General features: G+C 40.3%; 1 protein-coding gene across 4 annotated transcripts in view; it reads right to left on the reverse strand.

The window, feature by feature from the left end:
• LOC146715044 (sodium/potassium/calcium exchanger 2-like) overlaps positions 1 to 23,376 on the reverse strand; it is a 45,245-nt gene that overhangs the window by 10,439 nt on the left and 11,430 nt on the right. Inside the window, exons 3-7 of one of the 4 annotated variants that reach the window (XM_085451463.1) lie at positions 14,145 to 14,183; positions 12,933 to 13,041; positions 10,105 to 10,119; positions 4,457 to 4,507; positions 81 to 179 (exon numbers count right to left, since the gene is read on the reverse strand). In XM_085451463.1, the coding sequence (XP_085307589.1) occupies positions 81 to 179; positions 4,457 to 4,507; positions 10,105 to 10,119; positions 12,933 to 13,041; positions 14,145 to 14,183 (313 nt within the window). The remainder of the gene's footprint in view (positions 1 to 80; positions 180 to 4,456; positions 4,508 to 10,104; positions 10,120 to 12,932; positions 13,042 to 14,144; positions 14,184 to 23,376) is intronic. The other 3 variants (XM_085451464.1, XM_085451465.1, XM_085451466.1) reach the window with 3 other exon arrangements.

Here is a 23,376-nt window from a genome sequence, read left to right on the forward strand (position 1 = left end):
AGCCAGAAAATAAACAAAGGTATTTCCTATGATTTCATACTACTGCAATAAGATCTAAAGGATATTAAAGTTTTATTTACCTGAACGACTCGCTACTCCATTGGCCTTTTCACTATCCTCCACTTGGCATTTCTTTTTAGCAATCTTGTGCAGAATAGACGCCTTCTCTCGAAATTTACCTGCAAAGAGGAAACGAAAAGAGAAAACACAACACTGGTCAAATTCGGACCAAAGCGCTGCGTACCGTACCATCCACAAAGCCTTTCGGCCTCGTCCCAGTCAGCGCTCCTTCGTTGTCACCTTCGACCCCAGATGGGTCGCGTTTCAAAAGCACAGAACAAACAGGGTGGCGGCTTTACACAAAACTGCAGTTGCAAGAACACATAGTCAATATGACATAGCATATCATATACTGATGATCCTGCAATGTCCTGGTCCTTGGCGGAGGCAAAGCAGAGAGAATCTCTTGTGAAAAGATCTGCCTTCTGGAGCTCAGATTAAGTCCTGGTTTTGTTCGGTTCTCATTTCAGATCAAAAAGTCACAAGAGATGCCAGAGGCTAGCAGGGAACTTAAAAGCAAACAAAAGTTCGGGACGGCATGTCACAAATCACAAATTTAAAGATTCAAGAGGCTGTGTTCAAATTTTTAATCCAGGAAGCAACTAATTTGATCATTATCACAGCTAATCTCTTACTCCAAGACAAAAAAATTATCATAACTATAAATGTAGAGAATTTGAACAGATGTTTCTAAAACTGCTGGTACGTATTAGTTTGTAGATAACATTAACTGATTCTGTGAAACCATTTTGTAATGGTGTGATGCAGTGGACTGGATTGAAGCCTTGACCTTGTGGCTCATATAATTTGTGTGCATTCTTGATATTGTAAATAATGGCTCATCCAAGGCAATTTTAATCACTAGCAATAACTGAGGAGCAATAGAGTTTTGATAAAATCCCTACAGCCTGAAATCCCCCCAAAAGACCACAAATATAGCCTAGAAACAAGGAGAAATACGATTCCAGCACTAAGTTGTGCAGCTTCCAGGTCAGAGTTCAGCAGTAGTGGTTGCTCTCAGTATTTATTTATTTATTTTTTTTTACACCAGCCTGTAATATAAGAGACTTTATCCTATGCAGCACGTACTTTCTGTGCGCATCATTAATCGTTGTGCTGTCGTGCATCCGTGCTTAATTTAACTGTGCGTGTCAATCCTTCCCTTTTTTCCTGCCTCATCCAAATCACCCGGCTGCAATCAATGCAAAAGATTTTTTTTGTTTCATTTTACAAATGCATGGCTGATTCGTCAGTGCTTGACACAGTGATGCGTCAATACGAATACTCCGCCCAGCCATGTGAACGCTGTCTGTGACCTTCTGGCAAAATCATTAACCACCCTAAGTCACTGTCGGCCGCCTTCGTGCCTCCTCTGTCTCACTCTACATTTCTCTATCACCTCGGATTTTCTCACTCATTCGTCTTTGGCAAACACCATCTTTCTCTCACTTTGTCTTTTTGTTGTTTGGCAACGCTCAGCCCCTCCCTGCCCTTCCTCCACACACATGCGCACAAATACACACACATACACTCCCGACTTTCACAAGACAGAATCACACATTCCTCTGTCTTGACGACACTCACCTTAGGCGGTCATTGTCAGTTAGTTGTCTTAGCGAGTGTGTGTTTGTGCGCGTTTATTCATGGATAAGTGGGTGTTTATTTATGGATGGGGGAGTCTGAGATCATCATCTTGTTACTTGGGCATAAAACTGACAGGGTTGTGCTTTCTGCTGTAGGTATGCAAAAGAAATGCTAAAAAAAACAAAACACTGGCGTCATGTTTCAGATCTAACTTTGAACATACTTTGATAAAGACCTGTGAAAGCAAAGAGCCGTTACTACAGAAGCTGCAAGAAGAAGGAAGTTTATCATTTTAGATACATAATCCACAGAATCTGAGATCACCTCAGCAAGTTAGCTTTAGCAGGAATCTAGCTATTTATTTCTCTCAGTTATCACTGGTATTGTAACAAAGTATAAAGAAACTTGTTTAGGTGTTCTGATTCTTTATTTATTTAATTGTTTGTTTGTTTTAACGAATGTGCAAATTAAAGCAATTAAGTGGATCAGATTAATTGGTTAATTATTCGAATGAGCAATCAGTTACCATATACCGTTGTGTCTTTTGTTGTCTGATGACATCACACCATTTCTTTTGCCTTTCCACTCCTTGAAGTATGTTGCATGTACTAGTAGAAGGCTTTCAATCCTCAGGCTGTGTAAGTGTGCATGTTAAGCTCAGTTAGTGATATGGCAAAGGTGGCAGGATTTATCTTGTGGGAAGATGTGTTTTAATTAGTGTCATGGTTATAATTTTTAGATATTGAAAAAGCACCTCCAGGCCTCAGTCACACAGGCGTAGAGACCAGTCAGTGACCCCACGGCAACCTCTGGTCACTTCAGAAAATGTGTATTCCCCAAGTTGCAGGAAAGCGGTTGTTGGAGGTTGGTGGCTGTCGCCACTCAAAAACAGGGAGCTGAAAACAAAAAAACCTTCTCATGATTGGCTTGGTCAGAATCAGACTGGCGCAGTCGCTCACAGTTTGTGTGGAAGACGTCGACTTGTCTGCAAAAACTTGACATTTACTCTCAAAGCTGAAAATAAACCGAAAATGAAAAACATTCACCTTCAAAGTAAAAGCTTTGCCTTAAAACGTCAACCACAAACAATTTCAAAAGGCGACTTTGCATCACATTTTTCAGTTTCACTACAGCTTAGCAAGTAGTTTGCAAGTATCTGCAGGCAGTTTGGCGTCTTCCATGGAAACTACTTCTCACCCTGGAAACCTACTAGCAACCAAAGCAATCACAAAGACGTTTTTGGTGTAGCATAGCAAATCTCTTTGCAATCAGTTTCACACCCGCTGGTTGTGGAATACACACTTTTTTCTAGTGACTGGTGGTTTACAGAGTTTCAATTAAGATCTCTAGACCTGCTCCAATGTGGTTTTGTGAATCAATTTCACAGGAAATACATAATTTCCCCTTGCAACTAGTGGATGCCACAAGGTTGTTGAAAGGTCTCTAGGCCTGAGTGATTGAGGTCTAAGCTCAACTAGTTACAAAGGTGGCGAGGCGATGTTGAGGAGGAGGAATATGCAAGTGCTACAGCTCTGAAGCGGAAAGATTTTAGTTAGCTGTGATGAGGAAAATTAACAAGCTTGTTGTCACCATGAACTCACCATGAGGTAAAGTTAGTATACTCAGAGGTTAAACTGGACAACATAACCAGCTTACTAGAGATTACTATAAAGTTAAATCTGGTAAGATAAAATAAAACATGAATTTTCTCAGCAGCTAACATTATAACGCAACACATTACCCTTTAATGACAGTGATATTCAAAACTAATAAATTGCTTTTAAAAGTAAAGCTACCAAATGCAGTTTATAACAATTTTTTTGCCATTTCCACCTTATTTATTGTTATTTGGAAACAGAGCTTTTACTTAATATGGTTACATTTTTTGATTTTTTTTTTACGCAAATTTTAAAAATGTGTTTTTCTGTCACTTTGTTTTAGCATAAAAGCACAAATATCAAAAATAACACTCCACCCAAATTATAAATATGTGATTGCTATGTATGGGAAATGTATGTATTGCCATCTTAAAGGAATTAAAAAAATTAAAAAAAAAAAACACAGTTAGTTAAATTCTTTAACTTAAAAAATATTTAACAAGAAAAAGACCAGTTTGTGAAGTGTGGGTTAAAAAACGTTGTCATTTCTGCCTGTTACACAACCACTGGGTGGATTAGTCACTCCAGTTTGCCAAATTCAGAAACGTTGCTTCTGGTGCAAGTGTAACCTCGAAGTAAGTGCTGGGGAATGGATGATGTGCTGTATTGCTCAGAGACGCAGATGGGTAACAGGGAAAAACAAGCAAAGACGAGAAAACATTAAAAAGACCTTGTGTGTTTTCTGAATGCAATATTGGCCGTGTAAGTGTGCGTTTGTAGTTAAACCAGCCTGCATTATGCATGTCTTAATTTACACAACGTCAAACAAAAGAAGCAAATTTAGAAATTTTCAGAAAATACCTAATAAATAAAATGTCATAATAACACTACACACAGTAACACACAATATGTATGTACATATTCGTAGGGGAAAAAATATAAAAATATGCCAAAAACCAAAAATGGGAACAAAAAGTACAATAAAAAAAAAAAAAATGGCATGGCTACTATGATTTGCACTTATGCCAGTGAAATCTCAGCGAGATTATCAACTTAAAGCAAAATTATGCAAACTGTGTATCACAGGCAAAAAAATAAATAAATAATAATGGGGCTGGATGTGTTGCTTCGTGATGAAGATGGGGGAGTATAAAAACAAGAGGGATGATAGAAGCTGTCTCAAAGAATCAAGTAATGAAAACTTTCAGGCTTACCTTCCTCAGTCATTGAGTGATAATATTTTAGTTTCCCATAAGTCCCAAGCTCTACAACATCACAGCAAAAGACAAGGGTAAGGCAACAAACACACAGAGAAAAGGAAAAGAGTGAACATGACAGAACAAGACAGATCTGCTGGTTCTACTCACATCACATTCTGTACAGAGTCACACAAGAAGCACAAGAAGTCACATACAGAGAGACAAAATCTCCCCAAGTCATCACTGCATAAGTGCAAAGACAAAGCAAGGACTCAACTGCAAATACAAAACATCAAGAGTCTTTCAGCAACTCAGTCTGATAAAGAGCCTGCCAACGGTAAAGGGAGGGGGAAGGGGCAATCAGTATACCACCATTAAAAAAAATGATCAGAGGTTCATAAAAAGATATATTGAAAACAAACAGAAGAGGACAGTCGGAAGAGAATATACTGGGTCAACATGCAACAAAATGATGAGTCCTCCTCTCCTCTGCGCACAAGCTTATTCAGGGGCTTGATGATTCGGCATTTTATTCCCACAATGAAACCCGAACAATTAATTTGATTCCCTTACTGCTGCAGTTCTTCCATGCTACAGTAAATAGACAGTCAGCACATCGGCATGATGAATTAGCTGGGAATTCAAACCTGCAGCAACAGCTGAACGTGAAGCAGCTGAGCAGAGGACACCGGACCGCAGACTTCTGCCTCCCACGCTGTTTCAACAATAAATGGCCAAAAAAAGCGATGATTCGCTTTAAATAGAATAGTAAGTTTATGTTACATTAACTAGATAAACTAACTTAACTCCAGACAGTAGTTATATTCCCTTCTGACCAGAATTAACAATACAGGTCCAGAAGTCAGCACACATTACTGAGATTTATGGAATCCATCCATCCATTTAGCCACTTTCTTAACTGCTTGTCCAATTCAGGGACACGGGGCCACTGAAGCTTATCCCGACTGACTTTAAGATTCATATCTTTTTAATTCATGAGCCACTATTTTCCAGAAGCTCTCTCTGCATGGGGGTTTGTCTTTCTGCGCCACATGCAAATTCAGAAAAAGCAACACCAACCAATTAACACCAAGCAAGACCAACTTGTCCTTAGTCTCCATTCTTCTTTAGAAACTTTTGATAATGAAGCCAGGCATGCTTTCCTCTTCTGCCTGGCTTCAAGAATATGAGAGTCATCCTATGAGGTAATCTGGCATATCCACAGACATTCATGGTGCCATTGATAAATGTCATTCCTTATCACCTTTTGCACTCATACAGCCAAGTATCATCACAGGCTCACCTCCATGCTTCACTACTGGGAGCACGCATTCACCGTTAGTGGTCCTAGCCCCCCAAGCGTGCCGAAATCCATCTAAGCTGAACTCATTTATCTTGCTTTCATCTTACTGGAGCATGTCTTCCCGATATTCAACAGGCTTCTTCTTTTAAGGATATTTATCAAAGTTCGATCTCATAGTTTTCTGCCAAAAAGTAAGTATTGTTAATCAGCAGTTGCCTTCTGATCGTGTAAGCTTTGACAGAAACTCTGATTTCCAGCAAACTCAGAATTCCTTTGACAAATATGAAGCAATTGCCTTGATCTTCAGAGCTAGACTGTTCAAGTTTTTTTTTAGAAAGAAAGCCATTGAGACTCTGATTAGTGGTACTAAGGCTCCCTCTATATCCCTTGATTACTGCTGCTGTGCTTCTACTTATTTTTAGCAATGCACCGATCTTCCTATATACTTTTACATCTTCACGAAATCTCACAACCAGACTTTTAAATTCCCCTTCCTCGTTTCCTCTACCCATGTATTTCAACTGGTGTTTTAACCTGTATGTCAGGTGGTAAAATGTTAAATAAAGCCATTCACAGTATTTGCTTTTGATTGCTCATAAGAGGAAATATTCTAGATCTTTACATTTTTATCCACCATGCAAAACAAATTGGTCTGGTTCCAAATTCATTCTACATACTATACTGATATCACCCCCAAACATACAGTTGCAAAAAACTATTCTCAGCACCAACAAAAATAAAGAGCCCTGCAGCACATGGCCACCACAAGGTCTGATGTTCACATCATGGAGCCAGTCTGGGATTACATAAAGACTGGGAGCACATGAAACAGCTTGAATCCTGAACCATCACAAAAAACCTCGAAAAGAGCGTGAGCAACTATTTTCAACTAAAGAGAACATGGCATGTTCTACTAACTACAGCAAGTTTAACCAAACGTCATCATTGGAAGGACCTCACTGGCAACAAAGTAGAATAACATGTACCTTTTCATTAAAGCTATTCTTGGAAATCTTTCTGTTTGCTGATGTAAAATCCACTCTCCTGTTTCAAACAGCCGTTAGACTGAATCATCACGGTGGCTAATCTCGTTGACGAAGAACCAAGAAGCTGTTTCAAACACTATTTTTTATACAGTGCAAACAATGGGCTTGGAACAAGACGAAAAACTTCCTTTGAAACACTACCATTAAACCACATGTCATTTACAAATAATTTAAACGTTTTAAATCACTTTGTCCTTTTATGCCTCACTTATTGTGCTGCTGTGTTTTTGTCTGACCTTTATCTGACCTCTTTATCTGATTCAGCTGACGGTACTAAGTTGATATTTTTGACCAGGTCTGCCTGTTAACAGAGGCTAGTTCCCAAATAAGTTAATATAAACCTTTTGGTTAACCCTAACTTTGCAAGTATGCCATGTAGTAGGCATCAGTACAATAAGCACTTTATATGTTCCCACCCACATGCCTACATCGCTCACACTAATATCCGACAGTGGGCGACCACTCTGCTAGTGTGTGAGAGGATTATGGTGAAAATCTCATGCCAAATGTGAGACTTGGCAGCCATGAAAACACAATCTAATGAGATGAAATCACATTTCATTGCAAAATGCCTTGCTCATATGCGGTGCTACTTGACAAGCGTCTCAATCCCATATCGTTATATTATTTTTGGTTTGAAGTACACTACCACTCTACGTCCAGTCTCTACAAAGCTGCCCTGAGGGCAATTATCCCCAGACACAATCACTGCCTGCACGGTCCACCCGCTGTAACTCCATAGAGAGAGCGAGGCTTGTTGTTGTTGTTGTTTTTTACCAAGGGACCTCTTGTCCTTGTGGTGTGACCTCTAAACCTCTGGTGAGCCATGCGTGAGAGTGTGCGTGCAAGTCCGCTCCGTCTGCTGGGGGTTGGAGTGTCAGGGAAATTCACAGCCTGTGCAAAAGCAAAAAGGCTTTTAGCATTGATTCTTTCACCCACCCAGTGCGGGGTGGATCAGAGGGCATGGGAGGGGGTGTGACATATGCGTAGTATTTGATTACGTTTGAACAGAGGCCGGTAACTACTTGGTTACAGTTTTTATGCTAAACTAAATTACATTAACTTTATGTCTATGGCTCCTACGGCAACAGCAAGAAATCAAGTCAAACTATCTATCAGGGGTGTCAAACATAAGGCTTGGCGGCCATAATCGGCCCGCCAAAGACTCCAAACTGGCCTACTGGAAAATATGAAGAAGAGCGCAGATTTTCCTCCCAAAGCTTTTCATACAATACCAAAGTACCTGATTAATAGCTAAAAATTCAAATGACAGGAAACTTTTTTCACTATAACTATAGAAATATATTATTTTTACAGTGGGTCCACAGTAAAAAAAAAAGAAAGAAAAATTAACAAAAACTTAGCTAAGAGAATTATTTTCTGTAATTTTATAAATTTATTTCATCCATTTACTCCAGCAGCATTTCTCTATTATGTCGAAAAAGTGAGATGTGCTGTTGAAATTGCACTTCTGTTTTTTACATGACGCTATCTCAGGGATTCAATGTGTAGTTAAACTTCTTTACACTGACAGAAAGGAGGTTTCACTCGTCTAGCCGGCGTAAGGTCTAAGTGGGCTGCATGTGGCCCACAATGTAAAATGAGTTCACATTCCTGCAGGATATGAAACAATATCTCTTCTGATTATATTCTACAGTAAATATGTTAACATGTCATCTTATATTTCAGCTTTCTTTTATGTTTTATGAACATTGTTAAGTTGATACAAAAAAAGATCTAACCCAAAATGTCAATAGACTATATCTGCATACGTGGAAAATATATTTCCGTTGCCCAAGGGGTGGTAGGTCAGTGACAGTGAGTGCATTATTGAACCATGTAATCGATGGTCTGGGTCACGGCACAGACAGTACTGCTGGCAGGCAAGGCAGCTATGTGGGGAAAACTGGAAATGCTTGCTGGAAGAATGGATTAACCCTCATGCTAAATGGCTGTTTTAATAATAACTGCACTGAAAATTCAGACCCTCGTGTAATTTAAGGGGTGTTTTCTGTAATTCGGTACAAACACACACGTGGACCTAAATTGTTGCCCTTTGGTAATTTTCTTCTATACCAACGTCTAAAACTTTAAAGAAAACAACCCCTTTGGTCTCGCTAGGTTACTGAAAAAACAGGCTGTGTGCTGAAATGATTGTTTTTTTAGTTGACCCAAATTTAGTGAGTTTGTCTGTTATTTGCTCAGCCTATGCAAAACTTCCCGTCTACCTCAGGAAAAAAACCTAACAAAGATTACTGAGGTCAACTGCAGCTATGGAAAAGCACAGACTCAGTACCACAGTTCAGATCTGAGAGTGATACATTTTACTGAAGCACGCAGCCTGAATTCTGAGTACTGTTTTGGGAAACTTGTTTCAGCAGTCTGCTGAGGGTTCAGACAGTAGAGTTAGAGCCACTCTTCCCTTCTCCCACCCATTCTCTCTGAGTAGTTCAATATTTGATGCCACTCCTAAGTGATATTGTTTGTAGCTCCACACTGATGGGAAAAAAAAAAAGATGCTGGTCCTTGTGCCCAGAACTAAGTGTACCAGACTAATACAATGTTCCCTGCAATGAAAAACATGCACGTTCTAAGGTCTATTATTAAACTGTAGGAGATTCACCTCAACAACATCAAGAAAGCTGCTGTTTTTTTAAGCTAAATTTAAATGCTGATAGTTTTTTGTCCACAGCTTATTGTAAAAGGCTGCACAAAGAAACACTTTCAGTCCACTGGTTAATTGCTCCATATAGCTTAACCAGAATTCTGACCACGGGGATATAAAAAGGGCTGAGAAATCAACTGACAGCATTTCGCCGTCTTCCAGATAGGCCGTTTCATGACCTAAGCAAAAGGCTGACACATTTACTCTGTCTCTTTCCCACAGCAAATTCTGTCTGCTTAAATATCTGCTTAGCCTCACAGACCTAGAGTGACATACAATGTTGACAGGAACACCCAAAGCACTTATTTTGGGCCTCAACGTGTCTCACAAAAAACAGCACTTATAAAGCTAAAAATCACAAAGGAGTTCATAAGAGGAGAGAGAGGATCAGGGACGATGGGGAAAACAATGTAGAAATGGTAACAGAGGGTTTCCAGGGAAAAAGCACCCACAGGAGAGAATGAGATATCTGAAGAAGAGAGTCTGCAGGGATGGTACGGTACAGAATTGACATACAGCACATCGGCGCTTAGGAAATGTATACATAAGGGACACACTGGGCACAAGAGTTGCCTCCAGGCTGTTGGAATGAGAACAAACATATTGTTTTGGAGCAGGGGGAGATACAGAAATTAGAGGAGTAACTCACCAGAGTCAGCAAATTCTGAAGGGACAGTAAACGAAAGAGAAATAAGAAGACAGAAACAGAGACAAGATAAATCCAGGTGATATTTAGTCCAATAGCGAACATTTAATCATTGATAGGTATTTCCAAGATGAGAAAGGGTTGTGTTAAATTAAATGTCATTAGCTCTTCATTCATGGCATTAAATTAACTCAAAACTTGTTTTGGACGTCTTTGCAGAGAGTTAGATGAGAAAGTAGGTACTACTAGCATTAAAAGGGACAGAAGGAAGGAGATGCTAGCTTAGCTCATGTAGCATGTAGCTCATGTAGCATGTAGCTCATGTAGCATAGTAACAGTGTTTTTTTTAGCTGTTATCCTATGTGTAGCTATGTCCTGTTAATAACAAATAAATATGAGTGCAGTTATTCTCATCTAACTCTGGGCAACAAAGTAAATAATCATATCCCCATGATATGACAGAAACATATACATTGCCACACATAGATTTAAAATCTTAGGTTTTACATGTTTAGATATAAAATGCACTTTGCAATGAAGGCATACGCTGAAGAAACAACACAGATTATATTCAAACTACTTTTTGTGGTCACTACAGACAAAACAGAGCAGAAGAAAGAAAGCTCTAACCTAATATCCTCAAATTAAACTTGTCTTCCCTTGAAAATATGATTTATATCATATCGTTGCTGTTATTTGCTTTTTGTCCCCATAATGTGTAAAAACACTTCAGTCCCCACAATGTTTGCAATACAAGGACCACACACACACACGGACACACACATCTAACAAACTCTAAATCACTAAAACTCTAATAACCAAAAGCTAACCAGCTCTCAGTACTGGCACAAGAACCTTTCAGCACTGAAGCCTGAACAACTTATTTTGAGAAATGCGAATGAAAAATGTATGGAAGGAGCCCTGCCAGCTCCCCACGTCCCTGCTGAGCTACACTTAATGCCTAAGAGCACACAAGGACACACAGCACAAGCCTCTAACTAAAATGGATGCACCTGTTCGTCTTCTCTATGCCGTAAGCTCACCCAGTAAACGCTCCTTTGCATTAATGATGCCAGTAAATGTTTATAGAACATATTTGCTCATCTCCCAATAGGGTCTGTCTTGATCGGGCCTTCGCAGTCCTGCAGCCAATGAAGTTGTTAAGCGTTCCAAGGAAATGAGGCCTCTGATAAGTGCTTTTTCAGATGTACTTAAGTCTGTACTTATCACGGGTACATGTCCATTGGAGTACGAGGAAAACTTTCCGATGTGCTACATGGAAATTTCAAAATAATACATGCAAATCATCGGAAGCCCAACGTGTTGCTTTTGTTCTTGACAATAATGAATTCATTGATTGTGTCATGTCACACTGTAGCTGTTGTTTCAGAGAATTAATTTCCAGCCGTTAATTTGCCAGAAGACCTCATCAATCAAATTTGGTATGTCCTGCCATCTCGGCTGCTTTCATACTAAAGTAGGTTTGACCATTTTAAAAACTTTTTTTTTTGGCAAATGGGAACTTATTTTGGACACAAATAAATAAATCAGTTAAAACAAAGAGAAAACAAAGAATTCAGTTCATATCTTGCACGCATAACTTAGCTTAACTTAGTAAATACTACTATTAGATGCCTTGAAAAAGACACTAAGAGGACCCAACTGGGTGGATTATGTGTAACATGTACATATATACATGCATGCATACACAACAGTGGTCTTACAGACTTGCACTCAGGCTGTGATTTACCATTAATCACTACGATGGGATGATGAATACACTCAGAGACAGGACGCCTTGGGTTCAGTGTACGACAGCAATTTGATGCATGTTAATGGGCACTTTAAGGCTTATTAATCTTTCCTGAGCTGACTCATTCCAAGCTTGGCTTTCAAGCAAAGTAAAGTCATTTCAGAGAAAGCTGAAATGCCTCTGGACTACAGAGCAGCCAATTGCTAATGCAGTCCTATCAATCCAGAAGGAAAATATTTATTCTGTTTTTGTGCTAACACACATTGCTGTAGGACCTATGAGATATTTTACTGTGTATTGACAGTGATGCTTTTTTTCAGCCAAACAAACCAAACTGAATGTAAACTTTCATGAAAACCAAAAAGGTGGAAGAAAAAGATGAGGAAAAATGACATCGGCTAGTAAGATGGATTCAGCATTTAACATTAATATTCATTTTTAAGGATTAGGATTCGTCACCCTCCTCAAACCCCTGCTCCCTGTTTGCTTTTCATAAACATTTTCCCTTCATCACGTTCAGGATGGGTTGAGAATGACACCGCGCCTCACCCGGCATATTAACATATTCATCCCCTGTGCCGAGCACTGACGCTGACGCCTTTTTTAAACGTTTTTCTTAGCTAAGCTAATGGACTTGGATTAAAGGAGAACGGTGTTTCACCTCAGCCCCAAGTGCACTTTGTCTTACATGGACCGTTTTTTTTTTTTTTTGTTTTTTAAATATACAAACAACACTGTACAAGTACTTTTCAATGTTAACAGTGGAGCTTCTGTGTTTAAAGAAGTACGCGGGGAGCTTGTGAATAGATAAAAGCCAACATTTTCATCATAACACTTATGTTATTCATTGGTTAAGAAAATGTGAGCTCAACAGCACTCTTCCTGTGGAAGGAATTACATGTTTTTAGTTAATCCACTTCTGACACATCTCAAAATACAATTCTAAGAGTTAAAGACAAGAATGAAGACAAGATCCAGGCTCGGTCAATCTGGAAATACACAATGTTGGACAGTTAAAAAAAGAATATCTGTGCTGTATGTCTTTTGTGTTAAAAACTTCTTTTTGTGTGCAGTTTACCTTCACTTAAAGGGTCCAACGTGTGGATCATCAGCTGGAAAATGCTGTTCCGCATCAAGCTGTTGTGCAGCGAGGCAGAACTACCTCCCCTTTGAAGGCGAGGCCGCGCCTGTGAGGGGAGACAAGCGTCAGTCAAATATTCTGCTACTGCTGGGGATGGGAATCTTTCAGTATCCAGTAAATGTCCTTAATGCGAGCACTCCTCTAAAGCCATTTCTAATCCAAGAGTATTGAGCTAAATGTGGGAAAACCACGCTGTTTTGTAGGCTTTTTCATTTTTACATTAGAGGGAAGATCATTCTAGGGACTTGGTGCTTTAACTGTTGTGAAATCCACAGCATTTTAATTACAGAAAGAAGGATTCGTGTCACTGCAATGTTTGTCCATGAGCATATGATGTGCTACCACCTTCAATTAAGCTTCCAGTTGGAATATGATTCCCTAATCCTATTTTACATAAAAAAAACCCTAAGCAGAACCTGCAACCGAGTTTAAAAAAAATCATAAAGTGCTACAGCTTCTTAAAAATATAAGCTTCGTGGGCTTGTCACAGGCATTTACACTTAGTGTGGCATTTTTTTAGTTCCTTTTGCGGAAGAAAAAACCCCCCAAAAAAACAACCCTCGCCAAGGTCGCTCCAGCAGCCGAGGTGGAACTTGAGAATTGTGGGAAATTAGGCACCGTTGCAGGTGACAGCTGCTTGCTGCGAATGTGTCCACCTTTGGCTCATCAGAGGTGATGCGTAGGCAAAGGAGGTGTCAGGTGCTAATTCACAGCCTCCCATGGGTGTGAGCGGGAGGCAAGGGAGACAAGCGGAACGGCACGACTCGTGTGAGGGTTAGAAAGTTGTAGATTCTCGGTACGACACCAGAGAATGTCCGTCTGCTGTTTTATCTGCTTGCTCTGCATTCGGGATGGAAGCTCTTGTACCTGCTGGAACTGCGTAAGCATTAAAAGTGTTTTTTCAGAATCCAGGCTTCCTCCTCGATTGCCTTTTACATGCTGCACACAAATGCAACTGTTGCAAAGGAAGTGCTTTGGGAAACAGACGGAGCTACTCTCGGCACAGAGGGAGGCTGAGGGTTAGAGATAACAGTGTACATGTCTTCTTCACAGTATGGCGGGAGAAACAGAAGTTGCTCTAATACATCTACACAGAAACAGGGACAAACACAGAAGAAGACGGGGGAGTGTCAATCAAACAGGACCTACCGACAACTTGCCGTCATCCTCTGGCGCCCCAGGACTTGCCTTCTCATCCAACACAAAGAGAAGAGGAAGTATAAAAGGGGGGGAAGAGGAAGAGAAAACAAGACACAGATGTGAAGCAAGCCTCACACAACCACAGAGACAAGACGACGAGACAGTAGAGAAAGACATTACGGCACAGTAACAGTGACGGTGACGACTGACTGTGATGCAAGTGGACAAGACTTGAGGGACAGATTCCTCCCCACTGCTGTGCCTGCCTACTGTGTCAGTCACAAGCTGAGCAGGATTAGAACGTGTCGACTTAAATTTCCTTGAAATACACTCAAATATGTCATTTCGATTTGAGTCATTTAAGTCAAGGCTGTCAACTCGCATCAGAATTTAAGGTGCTTCTTGTTGCTATGTGAAAGTATAGGCGAAGAGTTAAGGTGGCTTGCTATGGCAAAATGGTTGTTTAATACTGAGATTATTAAATGCGGTTACTCGCATGTATTGAACTTTAAAAGCAATTTCTTAAACAAATAAATGTAAAATAAAACGACAACAAAGATGGAGGTGGTGGAGTACACAGTGCTGCCCAATCAGCACTTAAGTAGATAAAAAATGGACATAGCAACCATGATGTCATCCGCAGGCCTGTTGTGAAGCCACAGGCTGACTGTTTTTGCTGTACGGGTCGTTGCGTTTTGTCAAACAAGGAGCAGATCTGACCAAAGAGCCAACTCGTAGGTTAGCGATTTGTGGAACACATGCATCACCCTCCTTTATGACTAATTTTTTTTTTTTTTTTTTTTTTACGATACTACAAATTTAACAATCTAGGCTGTAAACTCACCAGGACCGTTTTTACTGTCGCCACAGTCAAATGAAATGAGGAACGTATAGATACACAACCAGACCTCTTTCGTACCCAAACATTAGAAAAAATGTCAATTTATGGCATTTCTGCATTGGCTTCTTACCCAGAAGCTATGCCCATCTTTTATATACATTCTGTGGTCCAGACGAGAGGTATTTTTGGTGCAGACAGACCTCTTATATACGGTTTGACGGACCTAGACACACACACACTCACTCACTCACTCATGGCAAAAGAAAAAAAACGAATAACTTTGCCTCAGTTATTTCGTCGCCATGATTGTTCAGAAATAAGACATCAAAATTAAAACGAAGACATATATTGCATGCACATACTTAGACTATAGCCATAAAAAACTATTAAAATGTTGAGACATGGGTTTACTTGTATAGGTAAAGGTAAGGATCAAGTTAAGTGATTATCTATTGCCTGTAGACTGGAAATCAGAGCTGATAATGGTTTCCAAATAATGTACCAGTTTCAAAGTTTTCCAGTTGTTATGCAAGCTATCTTTAAAGTTGTTTGAGCCCTTTACTGAGGATTAGACAGAAATAGCAAGCTGTCCTGTAATTTAAAAGGACTCACTAGCATCTTATTAACATGTGGCATCTTTCTTTATACAATCTCTGTGGCAGCTGCTTTAATGTGAGAAGTTGGGCTAACGAGCCTCCAGCCGAAGCTTCGTATTTATAACTTCTGAGACTCTTAAGAGAGTCGCACTGATCAGCTCATCTAACTCTCACCAAGTAATCAAATAAGTGTGTTCTGCCAGTTTTAATGTGAAAAACTTTCGTGCCAAAGAGACTCGAGCCTTTTTAACAATCGCTCGATTTTCCTGCCATCGTTCTCAGCAGGCCTTTTTGGCATGTACAGCAGAGTACTGTAACACAGTTTATTTTTGAAACAAAAGCCTTTCACCAACTGCCTGACAGAACTGTGCTCACTTCATCTCCAAAAATGTGTGCGATATAACAGTCGCTTAAGGCCTCTGTTTCTAACTGCAAGAGAACAAACACAAAGCTTTTGTTCAGATCTTAGAACACCGGCTTTGTTTCGCTGCCTACACGGTTTCAAACAGCAGTGTGTAGAAAGAGGCGGCACTGGTGTGCATTGATAAGGTGCAAGATGTACAATGAAAATCAGACGCCAGTTCAGTTTGATCTTGTGAGTTTTTTGTTTTTTTTTTTTTAAAAAGCGGGGTAAACGCACAAATTTCGAGACGGGGCCTGCAAACTTGTCAACACGCTGATTAATTTTCTAAATGACGCTGCATTCAATTAAACTTTTTTTTTTTTTAAAAATCTGCTAACTGTACACGAAGCAGGGGTGGGATGTTAACAGATTTCTTGTTTTTATGAAAAAAGAGCAATAAATTGAGTCACTTTCATTTTGATAATAATACAGAAACTTTTAAACTAATTAAACTGAACATTAAAAAAAAAACAAAAAAAAAATGCTGGACTTGTTAGCGTGCTCTATTTATAAGAAAAATCCCCACTGCAGTCCCTGTGAACGTCATTACCCACCACGTCCCACTGTATCCCGCTGTTTCTGTTTAACAGCTCATAATTTACCATATATTAGTTTTGCTGCTGTGCGGCAACTGAACAATTGCAGAAACGAGAGAGCTGAAATTAAACATTTCGCCCCAAAAATTAAGCAGAAGTTGAACTAATCCTGAGATTTTCCACAAAGCTATTCGACTGTAACTCCCTCCGCCCCATCTTCAGGGTAATTCACTGCACCGTCTAGCATAATTATTCTATTTAACTCCCTCAAATTCAAGTTAGGAGGGTTAGGAGAGAGCAGGTGAAGGTGCCAGATAGAGATTATGCCATGGGTCGCTCATTAAGCCAGCGTTAAATATTATGACTAATAATCACATAGGGAGATTAGTATGTTCTCTGGAGTTTTTGTGTTCCCTAATACCCCCGGCTCTGCTTTCCAGCTCTTACGTAATGTCACATCAGGATCATTCTTGGAAGCGGATCAGCAAAGGGAGATAAATGTCCCTCCGCCGCCGTATGCATGTAACACTGCTTTGTGCAGAATTATCGATGAAGGGTGTGACATCCTGCAAAAAATACCTCCACTTTTAACCATGAAGAACGGACTTTCAGAGGAACCTGAGCAGATGTTGCAGGCAGAGCTGGAACTCCTGAATTTCCAATATTAGTGGTGGATTATAGGTTTTCTCATATGCAATCAGAGAGCACAAAAGTGGTCTATTTCTGGAGGAATTTAATTTGCATTTCCTTTATGCTTTGACACCCAAGCCAAATTACACAGGAGAATAATAATAGCTTTTTATACAGTATCGAGTTTTCCAGCGATCGAGTTTGATTAAATCCATCACAGCTGCAGATGATTCTTTATATCTCTATCCTCATTATTACACTCTACATATATTACAAAGTGCGATAACAGTAGAGACATAAAATTTTTCAATTCTTAAGAGCCACTGTCCGTATCATCTCCACTTAATTTCCTCAGATATTATTGTATTCCAGTGGCTAAAATACAGTTATAGTCTTAGCAAAATTTCACATGAGAAACTGAGAGAGTTTTAAAAACTTCTTCCTTTAGCCATGGTTTAAGATACAAATGTTAAAGTCAAGATCTATGGAAAATAATAGCTCTCATATCTATAAATAGTTCGGTTAGAAATTGGAAAATCTCTGACTCTGTCTAACGTTTCCTTAAATATTTTTATTGAATGGTTTAGGAGGTAATCTGCCATAAAAACCCAAAGTATTACAATTGGTACTGAAGATTATCCACCCTCCAAACGCATGCATGTTAGGTAAACTGCTGATTCTAAATTGGTTGTAGGTGTGAATGTGAGTGTGAATGGCCGTCTGTCTGTCTGTGTTAGCCTAGTGACAGGTGTTCCCGCCTCTCACCCTATGGCAGCTGGGATAGGCTCCACCCCCACCGTGACCCTGAACTGGAAAAACTGAAGAAAACAGATGGCTCGATTATCTATAGACTGTATGGGAGCATCACACATACACTGATACCTTCTAAATAGTGTGATGTATAAATCCTGTTAAATCCAGAACTGAATTTAAAATCCTTCTCCTCACACACACAGTCTTGAATAATCAGGCCCCATCTTATCTTAAAGTCCTCCTAGAACCATATCACTCTAGAGCACTTCACTCTCAGACTGCTCATTTACTTGTGGTTTCTTGGATATTTAAAAGTAGAATAGGAGGCAGAGCTTTCAGCTCTCAGGCCTCTTATTCTTTCCTTCCTTTTTAACAAAGCATGTAGTCAGGACTGGATCAGGTCACCCCGAATCCTCCCTTAGTTGCGCTCCAATAGGCCTGCAGTGTTTCTTCTCTACCTTTTTTCACTCACTATGTGTTTACTGCTCTGCATGGAATCGTTGGTTATTATTAATCCCCGGCTCCCTGTCTTTTGTCCCGTCTCCCTCCCCTCACCTCCAATCAGTCGTAGCAGTTGGCTGCCCCACCCTGATAGGTCTACTAGAGGTTTCTTCCTGTTAAAAAGGAGTTTATCCTTTCTACTATTGCCAAGTGCTTGCTCATGGCAGGTCATGTGATTGTTGGGGTTTCCTCTATATTATTGTAGGGTCTACACTAGGAAGCGTGTTGAAGCGACATTTGTTGTTTTTTGGAGCTATATAAATAAAATTGTATTAAATAAATTGGAACAATACTAGAATTTTACTCATGACCTGAGAATAGACTTAAATGCTCTGTTAGCACACTTGACTGAATAAGTCTTGTTGTATGATCGATAACTGACATAAAAATCTTCCAAAAGGCATTAACACCACAAACATGGTGCGGTTTAAGGACTCGGCCCAAACAGGCCTTTTACATTTTGATTGCTGTCACGAGCTAAAAGTGATACTACAGTAAATCTTAGTTTAGCAGTCAAAGCAGAGATGGACATGCTAAAAATAAAGCATATGTAAGTCTGTCTAGACCGCCCAGCTTGCTGAGTGAACTTAAAAAGTGAAATCTTGCACAGCTCCCGGCGATTGCCTGCAAGTACTTAGAAGGCAGCCTGTCTGTCAGAGCATGACAGAACACCCTTTGAGATTTGTCCATCTAGACTCATCGTGTTAGAGCTAAACTGTTGAGCAGCACGACTGAGCAGCATCTCCCTCCCTCCCTCCCTCCTTTTCTCTCTCTCTCCCCCATTTTGCTGGGAGACGATAATGATGATCTTCAAGGAATGGAGAGAAAAGATGCACAACAAGTCAAGAAGCCATCCACTTGCTAATTAGTAACCCCTTCATTTTTCTAACAAGCAGAACTAATTACAGGAGCTGCCACGACACTGATTTCCCACAAGGCAATGCTCACCAGGACTAAGCCAAAATTGCCTCCTCTTATCCCCCCTCCCCCCTTCTCATGAACCAATCAGACTGAGACTTTTGGGAGACAAACAGAGTAACAAAAAAAACAAAAGAAACAAAAACGCTGTGTCATTACAGCAAGCGAATGTAATCACCCAAAGCTAGGTTTGATCAGACACAAGTACTTTTTGTCATTCTCCTGATATTATATATGCTTGTTCTAAAGCCACTTTTTTGTGTAACAATATTGGAATAATAATGATCCAAAACATGACTTATTCACGAGATTAAACACTGACTGTGAGAGTCCGATGTAATGTTTTAACTGAATAAATGCGAGAGGTGGACCTCCTGCAAGACTGATCAAGTCTGCGGTTTGTCGTTCCCATCAGATCAGAGCAGGTTTTGATCTGCAGATGGAGAAGAAAACTGATGCAGGTTCTTTGTTTTTAAGACTGATGCACTCTGCTCCAGATTTTCTTTTTTTAATTTTATAAAAAAAAAATTTTAAGTTGCACTTCCTGGATGACTCGCAGCCACAATTGAATAAAGTTGAATCCTTTTTCAGTCAGTCTGTGGTGTCGAATGACTTTATTTTACAGGGAGCTGTGGTTCACAACAGGGACAACCAGGAAAAAACTTGGATACTTGTCCAAATTTTGTTGATCTCGAGCAGCTAAACAAGCACATCACTGAAAACACATCGAGCGCAACCTGCAATGCTAGTCAGGGCAGGCAACCTAAGCTATACAGATAACATGCCTTGCTCTGCTGTTGTCATACACAAAAAACAAGCTTCCAACTTTGGGAAGGAGCAAGTAGCAGTAGAAAAAAAACCTTAAACATTACAAAGATTTTAGTTGAATGAGTAAATAAACATGCTTGCTCTGTATTGTGGGATAGTTTTGACAGTTAACAAATCTAACCTGCATGGTAGCTAGCTTTGCAGAAAGATGATCGCTAACCACCGGACATCAACTTGTCTGCCATCTTGGATGTGTAATAATCATGGTGACAGCCCCACAGTCTCACGGGCCTTGAGTCTAGCCTACAACCATCTGGCAACCATTGCTCTTAAGGGAAACATTTTTTAAAAAGAGAAGAGACCTCAGATGCTTGTCGTTTGCATGCATATTTTGACTGCCTTTTCAAGTTTCACTACTACTTAACTAGCAGTTAGCAAGTGTTTGCAGACAAGTTGGCATCCTCCATGCAAACTGGAGACTGCTAGTGACCTAAATAATCATAAGGAGGTTATTTGTGGAGTAGTTTTACTGAACAACAAACAACCTAAAGGAACCACCGCCCAACCAGTCAGGGAATTCACATTGTCTTTTCTTGTGACCAGAGGTTGCATCAATGCTCAAGCAATGAGGCCTTTACACTGTGGGACAGGCTGTGTGAACAGCAGGTTTCTGTGCTGATGTGAATGACACCTCGAAGCTTACATGTTTTTAATTTAATCCAGCACATAATCATCTGTGTTTTCTGATGAATCTTGTATTATTCCTTTTTAAATTCCTCTTTAGAAGGTCAAAAACCAACAAAGAGTCCATAACTGAGCTCTTTCCAATTTCCTCAGCCCATCTGTGGCACTTCATGCCAAGTCCATCTCTTCCTACTCTTCAAAAAAAAAAAAAAAAAAAAAAAAAGTCTTTTTTTTTAATGTCTCATTTCCTCAAACAGTTGGGCAGTGTCTTTTTTTTTAGCAAATATTATTCGAACAGACATAAAGATGGATTTGTTGCAGACTATTTTAAGCAGTGGATTACTGCACATTTGGCACTCTGACTTAAACTGACAGAGTTTGTGGGTTGACTTAAAATAAACTACAGCGACGCTGTTTATGCCGAGCATGCCAAGTAATGCATTGCTGGGAATTACTGATGCTTTTTAATGGTTGCTTTAACCCACAGAGGAAGACACACATTTCTTTTTAGCAGTACAAATATGTGGTGCAGGCACCTCACAGCAAGAAGGTCCCGGGTTAGAAGCCCGGCCGGAGGGAGTCTTTCTGTGTAGAATTTGCATGTTCTCCCTGTGTGGGCTCTCTCCGAGTACTCCGGCTTCCTCCCACAGTCCAGAGGTTAAGTGGAAATTCTAAACGGGCTGTAGGTGTGAGCGGTTCTCTGTATCTCTCTGTGTTAGCCCTGCAAAAGACTGGTGTACCCTATCCATGGAATTTCGTTAGTTAGTTTTAGTCTTATGGGACACTTGGAAATTAATAACAGATTTCTTCATTAGCTGAGGTGTGCTTAATTTTGCATTCGCATTGCAGTCACCGTTGTCAGGATTTCACGTCATCTTTTTCCATTAAGGCTCCAACTTTTATTTGATCGCACCTCATCCAAACAATCTTGACTATTGATCTGTTTTGTTGAATTGTCAGCAGACAGTTACCTCCCATCTGACGCAAAGTGCACGCACACACACACAAACACACACAGCGGGGCTTTGTAGAGGAGGTGGAGGCAGAAGTATGCGGAGGAAGCTTCCTCCAGGTCAGTCCATTTGGCCAGCTGACATTTAGTGCAGACAGGGTAATATGCTGATAAGAGCCCCTTACAGGTCACCTTGGTAAGGCTTGAGTTAAAATGGACTTGGGTTGAAGGGCAGCCACATGCACCATCTGTCTGTGAGTGATGGACATACCAAGTGTCAAACCTCTTAAATAAGAACAGCGGAGGAGAACCTTTCAGCGGATTCACGGAGCCCCAGAGCATTTTCTAATTAGCTCATTAGAGACTGTCTGATTGCAATCACTTCAATTTTAAGAGTTTACTCTCTTAGATTTAGTTTTAAACTGTCTCTGCGGTTATCCGTGCGATGTCAGGTCTGTGCGCAGCTGTGAGATCTATACGGGAGCGCTGTGTGTGGCGCAGACATCATCAGTCTGGATTTCACAAATTACGGGTATTACATGAACCACAACTCAGAGCTGATGTAATGTTCAGCTGCTGCAGCTTAGCGGTCCTGATGCTGAGGGTCAAAAATCTCCATAAGGAAGGAGCCGAGTGCGTAAGTCTCGCCAGTCTTCGGCCACCTCCCACCATATGTGCCATTTCCTTCTCGCTGGGGGCGTGTGTGTCAGTCATTTCATACACCCCTGAGGCAGGCATCTGGATGCCCTTCACATGATGCTTTTACAGTGCAGTTACATTATTTAATCGACCCCACTTTAAAAATAGCCCTTGATCAATAAAGGCTTTGAATTTCTTGCAAGCTGCAACGGTTCACCTTCAGGTTCTCCCTTGGGGAAAAAAAAAAACAAAAAAAAAATAAACACACACACACACACACACACACACACACACACACACACACGCGCACGCTCTCGTATGACATTTTCAAGAACTGTTTTACCTCTATCAGAATCCTGCAGTACTAAATGTGGAAATCCCTCGACTTTTATGACCTTGAGTCACCACAGCAAGATTCAGAAAGAACCCCATCATTGTGTGATAGTGAGTTTTAGAGCACAAACCCTACAGTATGAACTCAGAACAGTTCATATCATATGTGATGATCCGATACCTGCTAGCCCACAGAGCTAAAATTACCCCAAGGTCTACAAACAAATGCGCAAAGAAGTGGCCTCCAATAAAGACAGCTTTAAGGCTGGAGCCAGAGCTGTTCAGACTGTCTAGGTCACATCAGAATACAAACTCATTAAGCTTTAAAGACAAACAGCCTCATGTTACACTCCTCTGTGTTGGCCATTAAATAAAGCAGCATTCAACAATCAGACACTTTGTGTCTCTGCCAATTCTCCACCGCTGAATCAAAGGTCCCATGTTCTGAAAATTCATTTTAGCATTTTTATTTTAAGCTTGGAGATTTAAAAGGAAGAGAAAATATAAGGTTGTCTAAAACCTCTATTGCTCTAGTGCCCCACCAATTACACATCGAAAGGGGAAACTTTACATTATTTTCCACCTCTCACCGCCCGCTACGTCAAAAAGCGTTTGCCAGAGCTGCTTCTCGTTTAAAGTCCATCTGTAAAGGGTCTCAGCTACAACCAAAGCATGCAACACGTCCTG

The sequence above is a fragment of the Copadichromis virginalis genome, linkage group LG3 (assembly GCF_057382275.1).
Source record: "Copadichromis virginalis isolate Kocher_CV1m ecotype Utaka linkage group LG3, C_Virginalis_male_GT1.1, whole genome shotgun sequence".
NCBI lineage: Eukaryota > Metazoa > Chordata > Actinopteri > Cichliformes > Cichlidae > Copadichromis > Copadichromis virginalis.